We start from the raw sequence: 14619 nt of genomic DNA on the forward strand, positions 1-14619 counted from the left end.
GAACAACAATCTCATGAACTCAAAGTTGGCCTTCACCCTCTGAAGGTTTTTCTCCCTCACTTTAATTTTTTTGTTTCTTGGCAACTAAATGTCAATGTGATTGGTTAATAATGATGATGATTACAGTGATTGAAGAAGATAAAGAAGTGTGATAAAGCTTTTGAGTGAAAAGGAGACTCTCACGTGACAGTCTCTTATTGGCTGAACTTGGCAACTAATTGAACTAATTAGACAAGTCATTTAATTTTGGCCCTTAAAGCAACTATGCCGTTAGTATTTTAACATTATAAGCAAAAATGATCAACTTAAACTATTTTTGTAAAATATAAAAAGTTTGAACTTTTAAAAAAATAGAAGACAACTTTAAATACACCCTACAAACCAAGAAAAAATAGGTATTAATCCTACTATGAAAAAGTGAAATCTTACTATAAAGTTTCATGGTGAAAACAAGAGCTGGTTGTAAATGATATTATATGGTTAATCTACTTAATAAAATAAGATATGAGGCAAAAAAAAACTTATAAGAATTTTTCTCGGTAGATGGTTTTCTAAATTTGGTGTTTTGAACTTGTAAGCTTATTTTATACTAAATTATCTAAAACTCTTTTTTTTTGTGTCCTTTGTGTGGAATGTGTCCTAAAGAGAAAGTTGTGATATGATAAAGTATCAGTTGGTGGCAATTAGCAATATATTATTTTGATTGTTATAACAATGATCATTGTTTTGATATTATGTTTACAGTGTATACAAAACAGTGGTTGCAAATTCTTAATATTTATTCATCACAGTTTTAATTTTATAAAGCTCCGTTTGTCTTATTGGTTAAGAAATGAGTTGAGAGCAACAACAGAAAAGAAAAAGCATGGGAAGATGGTGGAGGTTGCTTTGGCTAATATGTGAATTGTATTTTAAAGGTTTGTTCAATTCATGATTGAAATAGTCTTTTTAAAATTAATGGAGTTAGTTCGTGAGTCAATTTTTACGCAAGAATCTGCAATACAATTACCTAAGCCATGCCAAGGGTCAGCTTCCAAATATTTAAAAATTCCAAACTCAAGTAATATTCTTCTCTTTCACCTTTATGCTCTTATAATATTCCATATTCAAATTTTCTACCCAGTTTTTCTTCATAAATTAAGTAAAAAAAACGTAATTCTCAACTGATTTGTAAATCCAATAAGTCAGTAATAGATCACTGAAAGTTAAAATTGGTTAGTAAAATGAGTAGAAAATCTTTAAAATTTGTCCCATCAAAATTTTTAAAATTCAATATGGATAATTGTTAACAAATCTTAATCAGTGCTAAATATTACAATTTGTTTTCTTCCCGTTCTTTCCTTCTCACTCTATTGTTCTATTTTCTCTGTTTATGTTATTATCACATTTCTGATTGTCATTATCATCTTTCTCATTGTCATTGTTACTACTGTTGCTTTTATTTCTCTTTCCCTTCTCCTTTTTTCTTCTTCTTTTTATCCATTTTCAATTAATTATTTATCAACGAATTTTTTGATATATTTTTTACAAATTTTAATTATATATTCATGTAAATAAATAAATAAAAATTCCAGGTACAGGTCCCCAGTGTATATAAATTAATCTTTAGTGAGGAGATAGACAAATTAGATTATAAAACAGTCGTGGGTGAGAGATATGAGTCCATAGATCAGTATCGATCGATCTTACTCATCATATTAATTAATTAAATGAATTGATGAGAAGACTAGAAAATATTTGTAATGAATTTAATTGTTTTTTAAGCAGTGATGAATCTAGGAAAATATTTGAAAATAGGAAAGTCCATCCTACTTTGTGTGCTACACGTGGAAACTTAGTAGGCAATGTTGTTGAAATGTAGAAAAATGCAAGACACACATTTTCATCAACTCAGCACATGTATATGTAAATTAATAAATAAAATTAACAGATCTAATAGCATAATATTTTAAAATATATTTGATGATAAAGCAGATTATTGAAAGTGAGTGTGTGTACAAGTGTATGGAGGAAGAAAAAGTGAGAAAAGAGTGAAAAATGGAAATACGTATCTTAGAGGAATATATGAAATGAAATGGTATTAATTAATGAAGGTACGTAGAAGGAGTTTCTTCTGATTTGTTGTTTGAACTTTGATGAATAATCGCTGTCACGGAGCCTCTAATAAACACGAGAGAATTCACATGCAGAGCTGCTTGGAGCCTTTTAGCCACCATACGTGTCACATCCTTCCTTCACTCTTCAATCTTCAACCTTCTTATTCATATCCACACAATCCATTCACCTAAACCTTATGAAAACATAAATAACCTATTCAAATTTCCAAAACAACAAACACTTTAGCCACTTCAAATTTCCTTTCTTTTAAAAAAGTACTTTCTATATCTCAAGTTAAGAGAGATAAATTGGATTTCAAACTTTTCCAAATTTTTAAAAATCTTTAATCTTGAAATCAATGTTCAATGGTGTTTGAATCAATCAAGTAAAGAAGAATAAAAGAAAGACTACAACACACAAAGATTTATATTGGTTTAATTTTTATAAGAAGTCTACATTCAGTCTTTTCTCAACAACTTGTTGGAAGGTAATCCATTAATCAAGAATCAATGATACACTAAATTAATATCCTCACCGACACTCGAATCCAATACAAAGAATACAAGAAAGGATCATATTCACTCTCTCCAACTTGGCCTACCCAGCACAGGTAACAAATCAGAACAATATAAAAGTGCTTGAAATAAATACACTCAAATAATGCAAATAATTCAGAACATCTAAGCTCCTTTGAGTCTTGATTGATTAATTGTTTTCTTCTACACCAATGTAGCTTGAAACCTCCAAGAACTCTTCTTGAATGTGCATGTACTCAAACTCAATGAAAATGTCAGTATATTGCAAAATGAAAATGTTACGAGTTAGGTTTCAAATCTGATTTATATAAAAAATAAGATTATATTGCATATTAATCAATTAGATTAAGATCTTAATCGATTATGTGTTTTCTATTTTAATCGACTATGTTACTAATATAATCTATTAAACTCACAATCATACCTTATTTTGCTTCATTTTACTTACCTAACAGATTAGGTTGTTAGTATAATGGATTAGACCAAATTTTTTGTTTTTTTGCTTCTTTTCACTTTCTCTAACATATTAGACTATCAACATAATGAATTATGTCTAAGTTCTTGTTTTAATTTATTATGTTACTTATGTAATCAATTAGAACATATAATTTTGTCCTGTTTTTGCTTTCTAAGTCCATGATTCTTTTAATAGATTAGACTACTTATGTAAATGATTAATACTATGTAATTTTGAACTGTTTAAGCCTATTTCATGATCTCCACGTCTAACACTAATTTGTCATTGTTTTAAACATTTGTTTATCAATTATATTGTGCAAGAATGATTGGAACATTATCCACTCACTCATCATTAACCACTCATCATCAAAAACCAATTTTGGATGCTCCCCTTTCAACACTTTTTACAAGTTTATTATTTAAATTTATGAACAAAATAGAAATAATAATGTCAATGTTGATTTAATGATATGAATCTTTAAAAAATAAAAGATTATATCAAGTTAAAAGTAAATATAAGGAAAACTTTAAATTATTAATAAATATAGGAAAAAATCCATCAAACCAAAAATACATTATATTTATATTTTGTCAAAATCTAAGTATAAGTTCCACATTAAATAAAAATAATAAAGTTAAATAACATATTAATATATAAGAAATGAAAATCATAGACTAATTATTTTTAAATTTTGGATTAAAAGAAATGTCAAGTTATATTATTTTTTAAATCTTCCTTTCTCATAGCAATTTACAAACGAATTTTGAAAACCTTATCCTCTTGTCAATGAAATGTGTAAAAATTGATTGTTTTATCCAGTTGCAATCTTCGCAAGAAAAACTAAGACTTTTGAAGCCACAGGTTATGATGAACATCCTTGTCACATTTTCTAGCTTTAGGCCGCCACTACATATACATCCACCACCTTCTTTTGGTAGGTCCTTTTACTTTAATCAAGGATGTTGTTGTTTTCTTTGGAGCAAAGCAGCATATATATATATATATATATATATATGGACAATGATATTTTGACAATACTTTTTGACAATTTTTTTTGATAATTTTTTTGACAACGGGACACGTGTCATCATTTTATTAGTCTATTTGAATTTATGTTTAAAAAATATTGAAAACAGACCAATCACAAACTGTCACGTATGTGTTGTCAAAAAGTTGTTAAAAAAAGTTTATATATATATATATATATACCCTTCAACCCAAAATCCAAAACTTATAATAATCCTAATGAATTGATTGCACCTGTTTGTTCTCTTGAAAACCCAATAACTTGGAGTTGACAAGGGTATGTGGAATCTGTCACGTATGTGTTGTCAAAAAGTTGTTAAAAAAAGTTTATATATATATATATATATATATATATATACCCTTCAACCCAAAATCCAAAACTTATAATAATCCTAATGAATTGATTGCACCTGTTTGTTCTCTTGAAAACCCAATAACTTGGAGTTGACAAGGGTATGTGGAATCTCTCTTGCACAAAAAGATGAAGTTTAGTTGGGCTATGTGGGCCATGTGAAGCAAAAGGTTTAGGCCCATGTACTTGAAATTCCAATCCAAGTTGCTTCTTGAATGAGTAATTTAGAGATGCTTGCCTTTTCTCCACATGTTGTTTTGCTTCTCTTTTCTTCTCTCCTTTCCTTTTCATGGGTCAATAATGGCAGCCATTATCCTGTGGGAAATATAAAATTGCATTGATGAACCTAACTTTGTACTTAAGAAAAGTTATGTGCTTTATGGCATCAACTAATTTTAGAATTAATGGGGGATTAGGTGCTCAAGTAATTCGCACTTAAAGTTACATTTTTTTTTTTATCAAAAGAGGCATATTTTGGTTCATTATCAATAAAAACCCCTTTTTCTCTCTTCAGCTTACTACCACCCAAAGATATTCTATTCACTTGAAGCACAACTTTTCTTATTTTACTAAAAAAAAAATTAAAAAAAGAGAGAAAGTTTTGGGTTATTGACGATAGCATGAGGTACTACACAAAAAGGAAAGAGTTATTTAATGGATAATACTAAATTGGTTTAAACCTCTTTTTGGTTACTAAGTTATAAGCGGATGTTCAGTTTAGTCCTCGATTTTAAAAATGTAAATCTTTGGTCCCTAAGTTATAAAAAATGTATTAAATGAGTCCTTGAAATACTGTTTTTGGTTGTCTCTTAACAACTGTTACATCTTTAGATTGCTTTGATTTGTTTCTTAATAATAACAGCACTTTAGATTGCTCTTTGTACTTTGACCATGAACATCAAAAAAGGACTCATTTGATACATTTTTTATAACTTAGGAATCAATGGTTTACATTTTTAAAAGCGAGGACTAAACTGAACATCCGCTCATAACTTAAGGACCAAGAAGAGGTTTAAACCTACTAAATTCTATGAATCTTATCTAATCAATTCATATAAATTTCAAAGTTAGTCATTGGATTCGACTTTAATTTTACTGTTTGATATTGGTAATGTAATTTGTTCTTCTGAAAAAATAATTAATTCTAAAGAAATACTTTGAGCAGTAAATTAAATTACGAATAAAATACAATTAGAAAAAGGTGAAGTTTTAATCAAATATAATATTTCAAATTTACGTGGTATGAAGAATGTGAACAATTATAAGTTGGTGAAGGTATCAAATCAACATTTCTGACAAGTTTTCGCAAAAATTAAGTATCCAGTTTAGTTGGTGTATGGTGAAGAATTGAGACGTGCAACGACAAATTTTGTGTTTGTTATATCCATAATGAGTAGGAAATCTTGTCTTTCTACATCAATTATAACTAAAATTAATATTTTTTAAAAAATAATCATTTTATTTCAGTTCAATCATAAATGCATCTATATATATCCTTCAAAAATACATAAAAGTTTAAAATTTGGTTCAAAATCATAAAATCAACTTATAATCAAAATTATATGCTTTTTTTGAAACAAAATTATTACATGAGTCCTTTCATACTATTAGTACTTTCTCATTTATATCATTATTCATCTTAATAAACGTTTTTTAACTCTTAGAAAGACTTTTATATAGAAACTCGTCTAAATCAATTATCAAAACAAAATTTAATTCTAATACTACTGATAGATCTTTGAAAAAATTACTAAAAAACATACTAAGACATAAGTAGAACTCACACATAAGGAATTATTCAGTAAAAAAAAAAATATAATTAAAGAATTAATTTAGTACATTAAATCTTCTCCTCATATACTGTTAATTTTTTTATTTAATGTGCAACTTAAACTCTTCTTTATATTCCCAACAAAAACTTCGTAATCTATTTCTAAAATATCTAATTAAATGTGTACAATAACTTTTTTCTCTAATTAATTACAAAACGTAAATTAATAGACTAACGAGTCCAAGATCATACATGTAAATTCTTCAAGTAACAATAACAATTATATGTCATGTTTCCAATTATCTTCTACCATCAATTTAGAGAATGGTTAATATTTTCAAGTTATGAAAGGAATAATGGATGAAGTAGAGAAAATGTAAAGATAGTGGAATGTAGAGAAAATGTGGAGATAATAGTTAAAAGAAGTGTTGTAGTTAAATGTTGTGTTGTTTTTTTTCTTTCGACTTGATTACAAATGATCGAATCACTCCTATTTATACTAGTGACACATCTTCAACCAATGGTTAGGATCTTGCCACCACAACATTAATCTAAGGGTTATTATTCATTCTAAACTTATCTTATGGATAAACATTTATACATCATTCTAGAATACTTCTAAATAGGAATTTTTCTAGAATTCTATTTTGGGTCTTCTCTAATCTTGAGTTTTTTTATCTTTAAGGCCCAATTTACATTCTAACTCAGCTTCTACATTATTCTAGAATTTGCATTAAACTTTAATAAAAAATACTTGTATTATTTAACGCTCTTTCACTCTTTTTCCTTTCAAAAACTAGATTTGTTTTCTGTGTTAAACTATATATATATATATATATATATATATATATATATATATATATATATATATATATATATATATATATATATATATATATATATAGGGTTTGCTAATTTACTTAAAGAGTTTTTTTAGTTGGTACATTTTAGCAAAGTATACCAAATTTTAGGTTACAAAACAAATTCCTATTAAAATAAAAACCAACTTTAAATTCAAGGACATTTAAATAATTTTAAAATTTAATTTAAAATAAAAAAAATAAAAGGTAGTTATTTATCGTAGTTATTACCTTTTAGTTTATTTTTTATTTAAAAAAAAACTACCTTTTATTTTTTTTTATTTAAAAAAACTACCTTTTAAAAAATATATAATAAAAAGTAATAACTTCTTAACATGTGGACCACATAAACAACTACCTTTTATTTTTTTATATTAAATTAAATTTTAAAATTTTTAAAATACCATTAAATTTAAAGTTGATTTTTATTTTAGTAGGAACTTTTTGTAACTTAAAACTTTGGTACACCCTACTAAAATATACCAACTAAAAAACTTATTACGTAAATTTGCAAACTCATATATATATATATATATATATATATATATATATATATATATNTATATATATATATATATATATATATATATATATATATATATATATATATATATATATATATATATATATATATATATATATATATAACTTTTTGAGTTATGTTAAAAAGAGAGTTATTTCAGGAACAAAACTATTATAAATTTAATTCAACGACAAAAATTATAAACAACTTTGTTTCATTTGTTAGTGGTTGTGGTTGTTAACGTTTTGTTTCACTCATGCACTTTATATTATTTTATGTTCAACTTTTTTAGTTCCCAATTTTTTTTTTTTTAATTTTCATAATAGATTATAAAAGTTGAAGTGCGTTTCTAATTTGTAGTCGGAATGCGTTTTTGTGAGAAATATATTTTTTTTCTAAATACAAAATGGATGCGGTGCTGTTAGCAATAAAAATAGAGTAACAATGGCCTAATGATAGAAAATTGCTTCTTGCACCCCTTTTTCTTCTTGCATTTTACTGGCTTAATGAAATGACAGTTTTACCTTCTTCTTTCTTTTCATGCCCAGCCCATGTGTCTTACCACTGTGCCTAATGCACCTCTTCACCTCCATTCCTTATATTTAAAAAAGCACATAATTGTTTACTTCAACATCTTTTTGGTATATAAATATTACTTATAGTTTTTTTATGACTTAAAATTACATAATACTATATTGATATACCTGAAATTTAAAATGAATATTATATATTGCATGAAATAAAAAAATACTATATTTTTTTCACTATCTAACTTCTATAAGGCCTAACACAAATAATAAACAAATCAACATTAATGCGAATCCATTTCTTTCAAAAACAATTATAAGAATATTCATATAGATATGAGTGTCGAGTCAATTCATTTATGTATTATCTATTTGATTCATTTGTGAGTAAATTCACCTTATTAATCAATTACAAAAATATTAAAATAATCAAATTAAATTGAGATTTGATTAATTTTGTACTTTTCAAAATTTAATAGATTATCTATTAGTATTAAACGAATCAAAATTAATTTAGTCTTTAAAAAAAATCAAAACATATTTTTAAGTTTATTTTACAAAATTTATTTTTAAAACATTATTTTCAATTTTTCAAACAGTATTCGTGTGAGGATATATTAGATATGGAAAAAATATATTAACAGATAAATATATTTTACTTTTATTGAATATATTAAATTCTAATTAAAAGTTTGATAAACTAAATAAATTAATGATTGCCTTGTTCAAACTAAAACAAATTAGATCTTATTCATTTCGTTTGTCACACCAACTATAAAGTAGCAGATATTATAGATAACATTTTTTTATTACTGCTACTACTGTTATTATTATTATAATTAATTATAACATCATTATTATTTTTATATTACTATTGTTTCTAATTTTTTATTATCAATATTGTTATTATTATTATTATTATTATTACTCATTTTATAAATAGTAGTATTACTTTTAGTATTATCATTGCTATTATTGAAGTGAAGAACATGTGCCCTATAAGAACCAGATAGAGTCCATTACACAATTCTTTGCAGAGGAGCAAGGGAATCAATATGTACCACACAACCATTCATTCATCCACCAAATTAATCTTCTCTACTTTTTCAATTTACAAACTCAGTTTATGTATCATGTGTCATTGGAATTCATTTAAGAGATTACCCTCTCTCTCTAAGGTCTTGTTCACTTGATTGGATTTGAAAGAGAGTAATTGGAAAAATTTGAAGATAAATTTTTTTGTTGTTTATTTGAATAGATTTGGAGATAAGTGAGAGTGAATTTAGAAGTAACTTTTTTTAATATGTCACATAAATTAAATTCTACACTAATTCTCATAAACTTTACTTTCAAATCGACTCTCATTTACCTCCAAATTCATTCAAATAAACTAAAAAAGAAAATTACCTTTAAATCCTCTCAAATCCACTCAATTACTCTTCCTCAAATCCACTCTTCTAAGTGAGCAAGGCCTAAATCTCAGTTTTCATTCACAAGGGCTTAAAAAAGAAATCTATGACTAAATATTTTAAAAATGAACTACCATGTTGAAAAATGAAAAGAAAAAACAGAAAACTTACCATTAATGAAAAAGCAGATGAAATCATATTCAGATGTATAGACATTCTGTATCAGAAGTTAGGAATCAAACAAGAGGACATTGTCAATGAGAAAAACAGTATGCTGCATTCAGTGCTCCATTTATAATTGGTCCAAGCTACTTTAACTACTCTATGTGGAGGTTCAAATTTGCATGATAAAACTAAGGCTTCTTTCTGTGTTACTTTTTATTTCAAGCTGAAAAACAAAGTGGGGTGGTGGAGTGAATTTTGGAAATGGAACATTAAACATCATAGGAAAGTAGTTGTGGTAGCATACTAGGTATTCTAGGGCATGCAATACAACATCTCAATCTCCTTCATAAGGACTAAGAAGTGGATGAAACATTTGTAGGGTTGGTCGTGTATCTACACAACTTAATCATTCCTTGTATTTAGAGAACTTCCCACTCAGACTCAGATATATCAGGAAGCAGTAGTTTCTTGTGATCATTCTGTAAAGTTGGACATGAACTCTCTGCAAATTCACCCTTTTCATTGTTTCCATGGAACATTGCAAGCTCTTCATACTCTTTCCTCCTTGCAGCCTTCTTGGATAACAAAAACGGTTGTCTCTTCTTGTTCTTCAAACATGAGAAAAAGGAATAAACATGTTAGAGCTTATATGCTCCAAAGAAAGGAGAGAGGGGAGGAGTATGTGTACCTTGCTAGTTCTTAGATTACCCTCTGCATTGAGAACTGATTCAAGTTCATCTCTAGTAACCATAACACAAGTTTCCACAAGCTTCAATTCATCATCTTGTTGCATAGTTTTATGGCCTTGCTCAGCTATAGTACCAATCTTTGGTACATCCAAATCCCATGTTTCTGTGATTTCTTAAATAATAAGAAGTGTTAGTTAACATTAGCTAAAAAATATCATGAAAGTGAATGACTGCCTGTACCCTGAGAATGTTAACATAGGGATTACTCATAGACTTCTTTTATATGTCCGATACTTGAAAACAAAATCTACTGCAAACAGGTTTAGAGTTGCTGAATTTATATGCCAATGAAGACTTTGAATAAAATATTCCAATGAACTTGTTATGTTCAAGAAACCAATTGTTGAGTTAGTTTTCTACCTATGTTATAAAATAACTTAGTTGTTTAAACAGATGCCACTTAGTACAGAAAACATTTTATCTTTTATTAATCAGTATGTTACATAACAGACAATGTCGGGAAAACTTCAACACATTCCCTATTTCTTAAAATTATTCTGACCTCATAAATACAACCTATGGGGATGCCTCAACATTTATTTTCATGCACCCTTTTGCAAAATCAGACCAAACCAGCCAGCACCAAGATACACACTCCTTCAAATTCAACCAAATAGATGTGCACCTTATATAATAAACTCTAAAAGTACTTTTGAAGGGCATGTACAGATAAACTGAGGACCTACTTCATATGATTTGAATTGACACCTATATCAGACTGAGTTAATGGAATGATATACAATAATTGTGTGGTAAGAATAATTGTCAGGCTGATATGTTCTGACCCCTACCAGAAAAATAATACAACTGTTACAGTTCATCCTCAGAAGCTAAAAGTTACCAACAGGAAAAAATGAAGGAAAAAATGAAACTTCAGCCAAGAGACACTCAAATACTAACCATATGGATCTACAAACAAGACACAGGAATATGAACTACTATGCTTTTCTTTCCCTTCGGTTGATTCAGCCCATTCTAGATCATCAATGATTTCTTTAGTGCTTGTATTTTCAATTTCATTGCAACAGTCAGCTAAAGAGGCAATGGTAATTGATTCAGAGGAAGTTGGTTTTGAAACAGTGTCTGCATGATTTTCATTTATGCCGGAGAGTTCACATAATTGTGATGTATTGTGTATATCTGTTTCTGATAAAGTGATTTCACAGGCACTCTTGGATGCAGACATGCTTTTGTCTTGTTTATCACCACCGAGGTTTGATTTGTTGTACCCTTTGAGAGAATAGCAAGAAGCTGTAATAAACAAAGTATTAGAATCACAGGATTCGGCATGGATTACATCAATATCAACATCATCACTGATCCTTGAATCCTCGGTTGTTTGTTTGGTACCATCATTTACAGTTATATTCCTGGAACCTTCAAAAGACTTCTCGGCTAAGCCAGCATCAGTATTTTGATTTATAGGCAACTCAGAGGCTGATATTTCATCAAAATCACATGAAGGTAGCGGACGTAAATCTTGCATGACTTCTGAACAGATCTTTTTAACACTTTCCCCAACCGTCTGCATCTGATTCCCTAAGTAATTAACAGTTTCCTATCCCCAAAAAAGGGAAACAAAAATGATGACACGATTACAGAAGTCAATTGCAGGCTAATAACTATCAGTCCAAAAACTGATTCAACTCTCAGTTTCATAATATATGTGACAACTAAATAACAAACACTATAGGCATAACACTTTGGACAGACAAATCAAAGATGCAAAGCTGCAGCTCTACCATTAGCAGTAGAAGAATTAAGATTATAATATTAAGATTTCAATGGCTTTTATAGCATGTATCCGGAATATCCAGGATTTGAAACTATGAACATGCATATTCAAAGGTTAAGGATAAATAATGACAAAGGTATACCTCAAACATTGCGTCGTCCACATCCACACAAATATCCTCAAACTTCTGGAACATGTTCCCAACCCATGTTATGCATTTCACACCCATAGCCATCACAATACACTAACTGGAACAGTAACTAGAGCTATCCCTATATGTCCGATATGAGAGAGGATACAAAATTGAACTTCAAGACGTTCAACCTGATTATCTTCTGCCAACAAATCAAGGGAGAAAAGCCCAGCGAAGAGCCTCATTAAATGTGCATTGATCAGAGAGTAATGTTATAACAGCACAAAATGCATTGTAGATAAATCCCATCTCAAAACACATTTATTGTAGATAAATCATTCAACTGGTTCCTACCGTACAGTGCCAAACTCAACAGCAACCTGTAAGAATAAACTAGCATCCTATAAACATTATGCCACGTCCACAATTCTTCAAAATCATACTACATCTCAAGTAATTCACTGTTTGAAAATCCTTTACTTTTAACTATTTTCTCGTAAACAAAACAGAATGAAAAGTTTAGCAGATCAAAATCACCATAAACAAGGAAAGGATACAAACAAGTCAAAGAACGGTTAGAATGAATTAGAACACCATCTCCTCCATCCAAAAAGGGACTTTCCCTCAAAAACAACAACTAGCAAAATATGTGAACAAAAACCCAACTTGTAACCAGAACACATAACCCACTTAAAATATTACTCAAATAAATAAAAGGGTGGTGACATAAACAAGAAAGTGCAATCAGAAGAGTATTTACATGTTATAACGCGCACAGAAACAAGAGCAGTATCAGCGTCTGACTGAAGAAGTCATGAGAAGGATAAAGCAGTAAAATTGAAGAGAAATTGCAACCAAGAAGAAGAGTACTGTGAAGAGAGAGAAGGTAATAGGGTCAGCTCCACTAAGCCTTAAGATTGACATGTGGATTCCGATTTCTAAGTTAGCTTCTGATCCTTGTTGTTCACTTTATCTGAGAATGGACCCCACTTTCATTTTTTATCACCAACCATACCATGACTGTTACCTTTTTGTACTACTATTTTGTTTTATTGTTTTATTTTGTCGTTTTTTTTTACTTTCTTATATGATTATTTGTGTGTATTTAGAAAAGGTAAAACATTTATTTATCGAAAAGTTATTCTCTTTAAATTTACAAATGATCGAATTGGCTTTTCAACTGCATCAAAAAAGTTTTTGTGTATGAATTGGCTTGTCAATAAAATGTGCTGATCAGTTTCAGATTATAAAAAATATAATATCAGATATTTATCATGGTTTTATCCAAGTTTTTTGCATGTGAACTTTTCCAGTACATGCTCCAATAACATGTTACTTACATATTGAATTTATTGTTTCAAAATTAGCATTATTTAGAAATTGTGTAAAAACAAAAAAGATAAATAGTTATCCAAGAACATGTTACTTGATATTGAATTTATTGTTTCAAAATTGGCATTATTTGGAAATTGTGTAAAAACAAAAAAGATAACTAGTTATCCTTTTTAACAGAAGGAAAGATACTGCAACTAGTTTCGAAGATGACTTTTTGAACGAAGTTTGTTAAATTACTGAACTTTTAAGGATAACAATTTTGTTATGATGTTTACCAATATTTCAACAAGCATTACGAATTTCAGGAAAATAACTAACTCAATATATTTTTTTCCAATGATCAAAACATCTTTGATAAAATATTAATGTCGTTCGGTTGAAAGAATATTTAAAGTATAATAGATGCAAAAATACTTTTTCTCCTATGATATGTGCATCACTTGGATCGTTAAGTAGCTTTACTTTGTATTTAATCAATTTTCTTGTTTTTATTCTTCTATGAGAAAAAAATCCTTTTGGATATTTAATAACAGAATACAACAAGATTTGATTTCGTTGTTTAAAAATGAAACAGATTAATCAGAACAAAGATAATATAGTTACTTTATGATGTAAAAGTAATAGTTTTACTTTTTCCATCAAGTACAGTTGAAATCTAGAGAAAAATATCAAGGTTAAATAATAGAATATGGAATAAATCATAATTAATCTTTTTCATTAAACAAAAAAACGAAACAACCTCTCCAAATACTTCACTTGAGAATTAAACTGTAAAATAATTCTAGAGGGCTTGATTGATCCCTCTCATAATCTTCTATTTATAATAATAAATTGATACAAGAGTACATGATAATTAGAGTAACCTAGACACAATATAAACATGATAATTAGAGTAACCTAGACACAATATAATCATGATAATTAGAGTAACCTAGACACAA

General features: G+C 28.2%; 1 protein-coding gene across 5 annotated transcripts; it reads right to left on the minus strand.

The window, feature by feature from the left end:
- Positions 1 to 9819: 9819 nt before the first annotated feature.
- Positions 9820 to 13285, minus strand: LOC106778617. Of its 5 annotated transcripts, XM_014666600.2 has the most exons (6): positions 13104 to 13282; positions 12353 to 12545; positions 11826 to 12033; positions 11376 to 11726; positions 10415 to 10587; positions 9820 to 10334 (listed from the first exon to the last, which is right to left on the minus strand). In XM_014666600.2, exons 2-6 carry the CDS (start codon positions 12443 to 12445, stop codon positions 10146 to 10148), a joined length of 1014 nt encoding a protein of 337 aa, XP_014522086.1. In that variant the 5' UTR covers positions 12446 to 12545; positions 13104 to 13282; the 3' UTR covers positions 9820 to 10145. The 5 variants fall into 5 exon arrangements, with proteins under 5 accessions (XP_014522086.1, XP_014522085.1, XP_014522084.1 ...); XM_014666599.2 differs by having other exon boundaries at positions 10415 to 10578; positions 11376 to 12033; XM_014666598.2 differs by having other exon boundaries at positions 11376 to 12033; positions 12353 to 12542; positions 13104 to 13281.
- Positions 13286 to 14619: the final 1334 nt, after the last annotated feature.

This window comes from Vigna radiata, unplaced genomic scaffold (genome assembly GCF_000741045.1).
Source record: "Vigna radiata var. radiata cultivar VC1973A unplaced genomic scaffold, Vradiata_ver6 scaffold_23, whole genome shotgun sequence".
Classification (NCBI taxonomy): Eukaryota; Viridiplantae; Streptophyta; class Magnoliopsida; order Fabales; family Fabaceae; genus Vigna; species Vigna radiata.

Excerpts from the sequence above, each read along its gene's own strand:
- LOC106778617 (XM_014666598.2), bottom strand. The coding sequence starts at position 12,445 with ATGGCTATGGGTGTGAAATGCATAACATGGGTTGGGAACATGTTCCAG. Across the intron at positions 10,588-11,375 it reads CTTGTTTGTAGATCCATATG|AAATCACAGAAACATGGGAT; the intron begins GTTAGTATTTGA and ends TTATTATTTAAG. Across the intron at positions 10,335-10,414 it reads GTAATCTAAGAACTAGCAAG|AACAAGAAGAGACAACCGTT; the intron begins GTACACATACTC and ends TCATGTTTGAAG.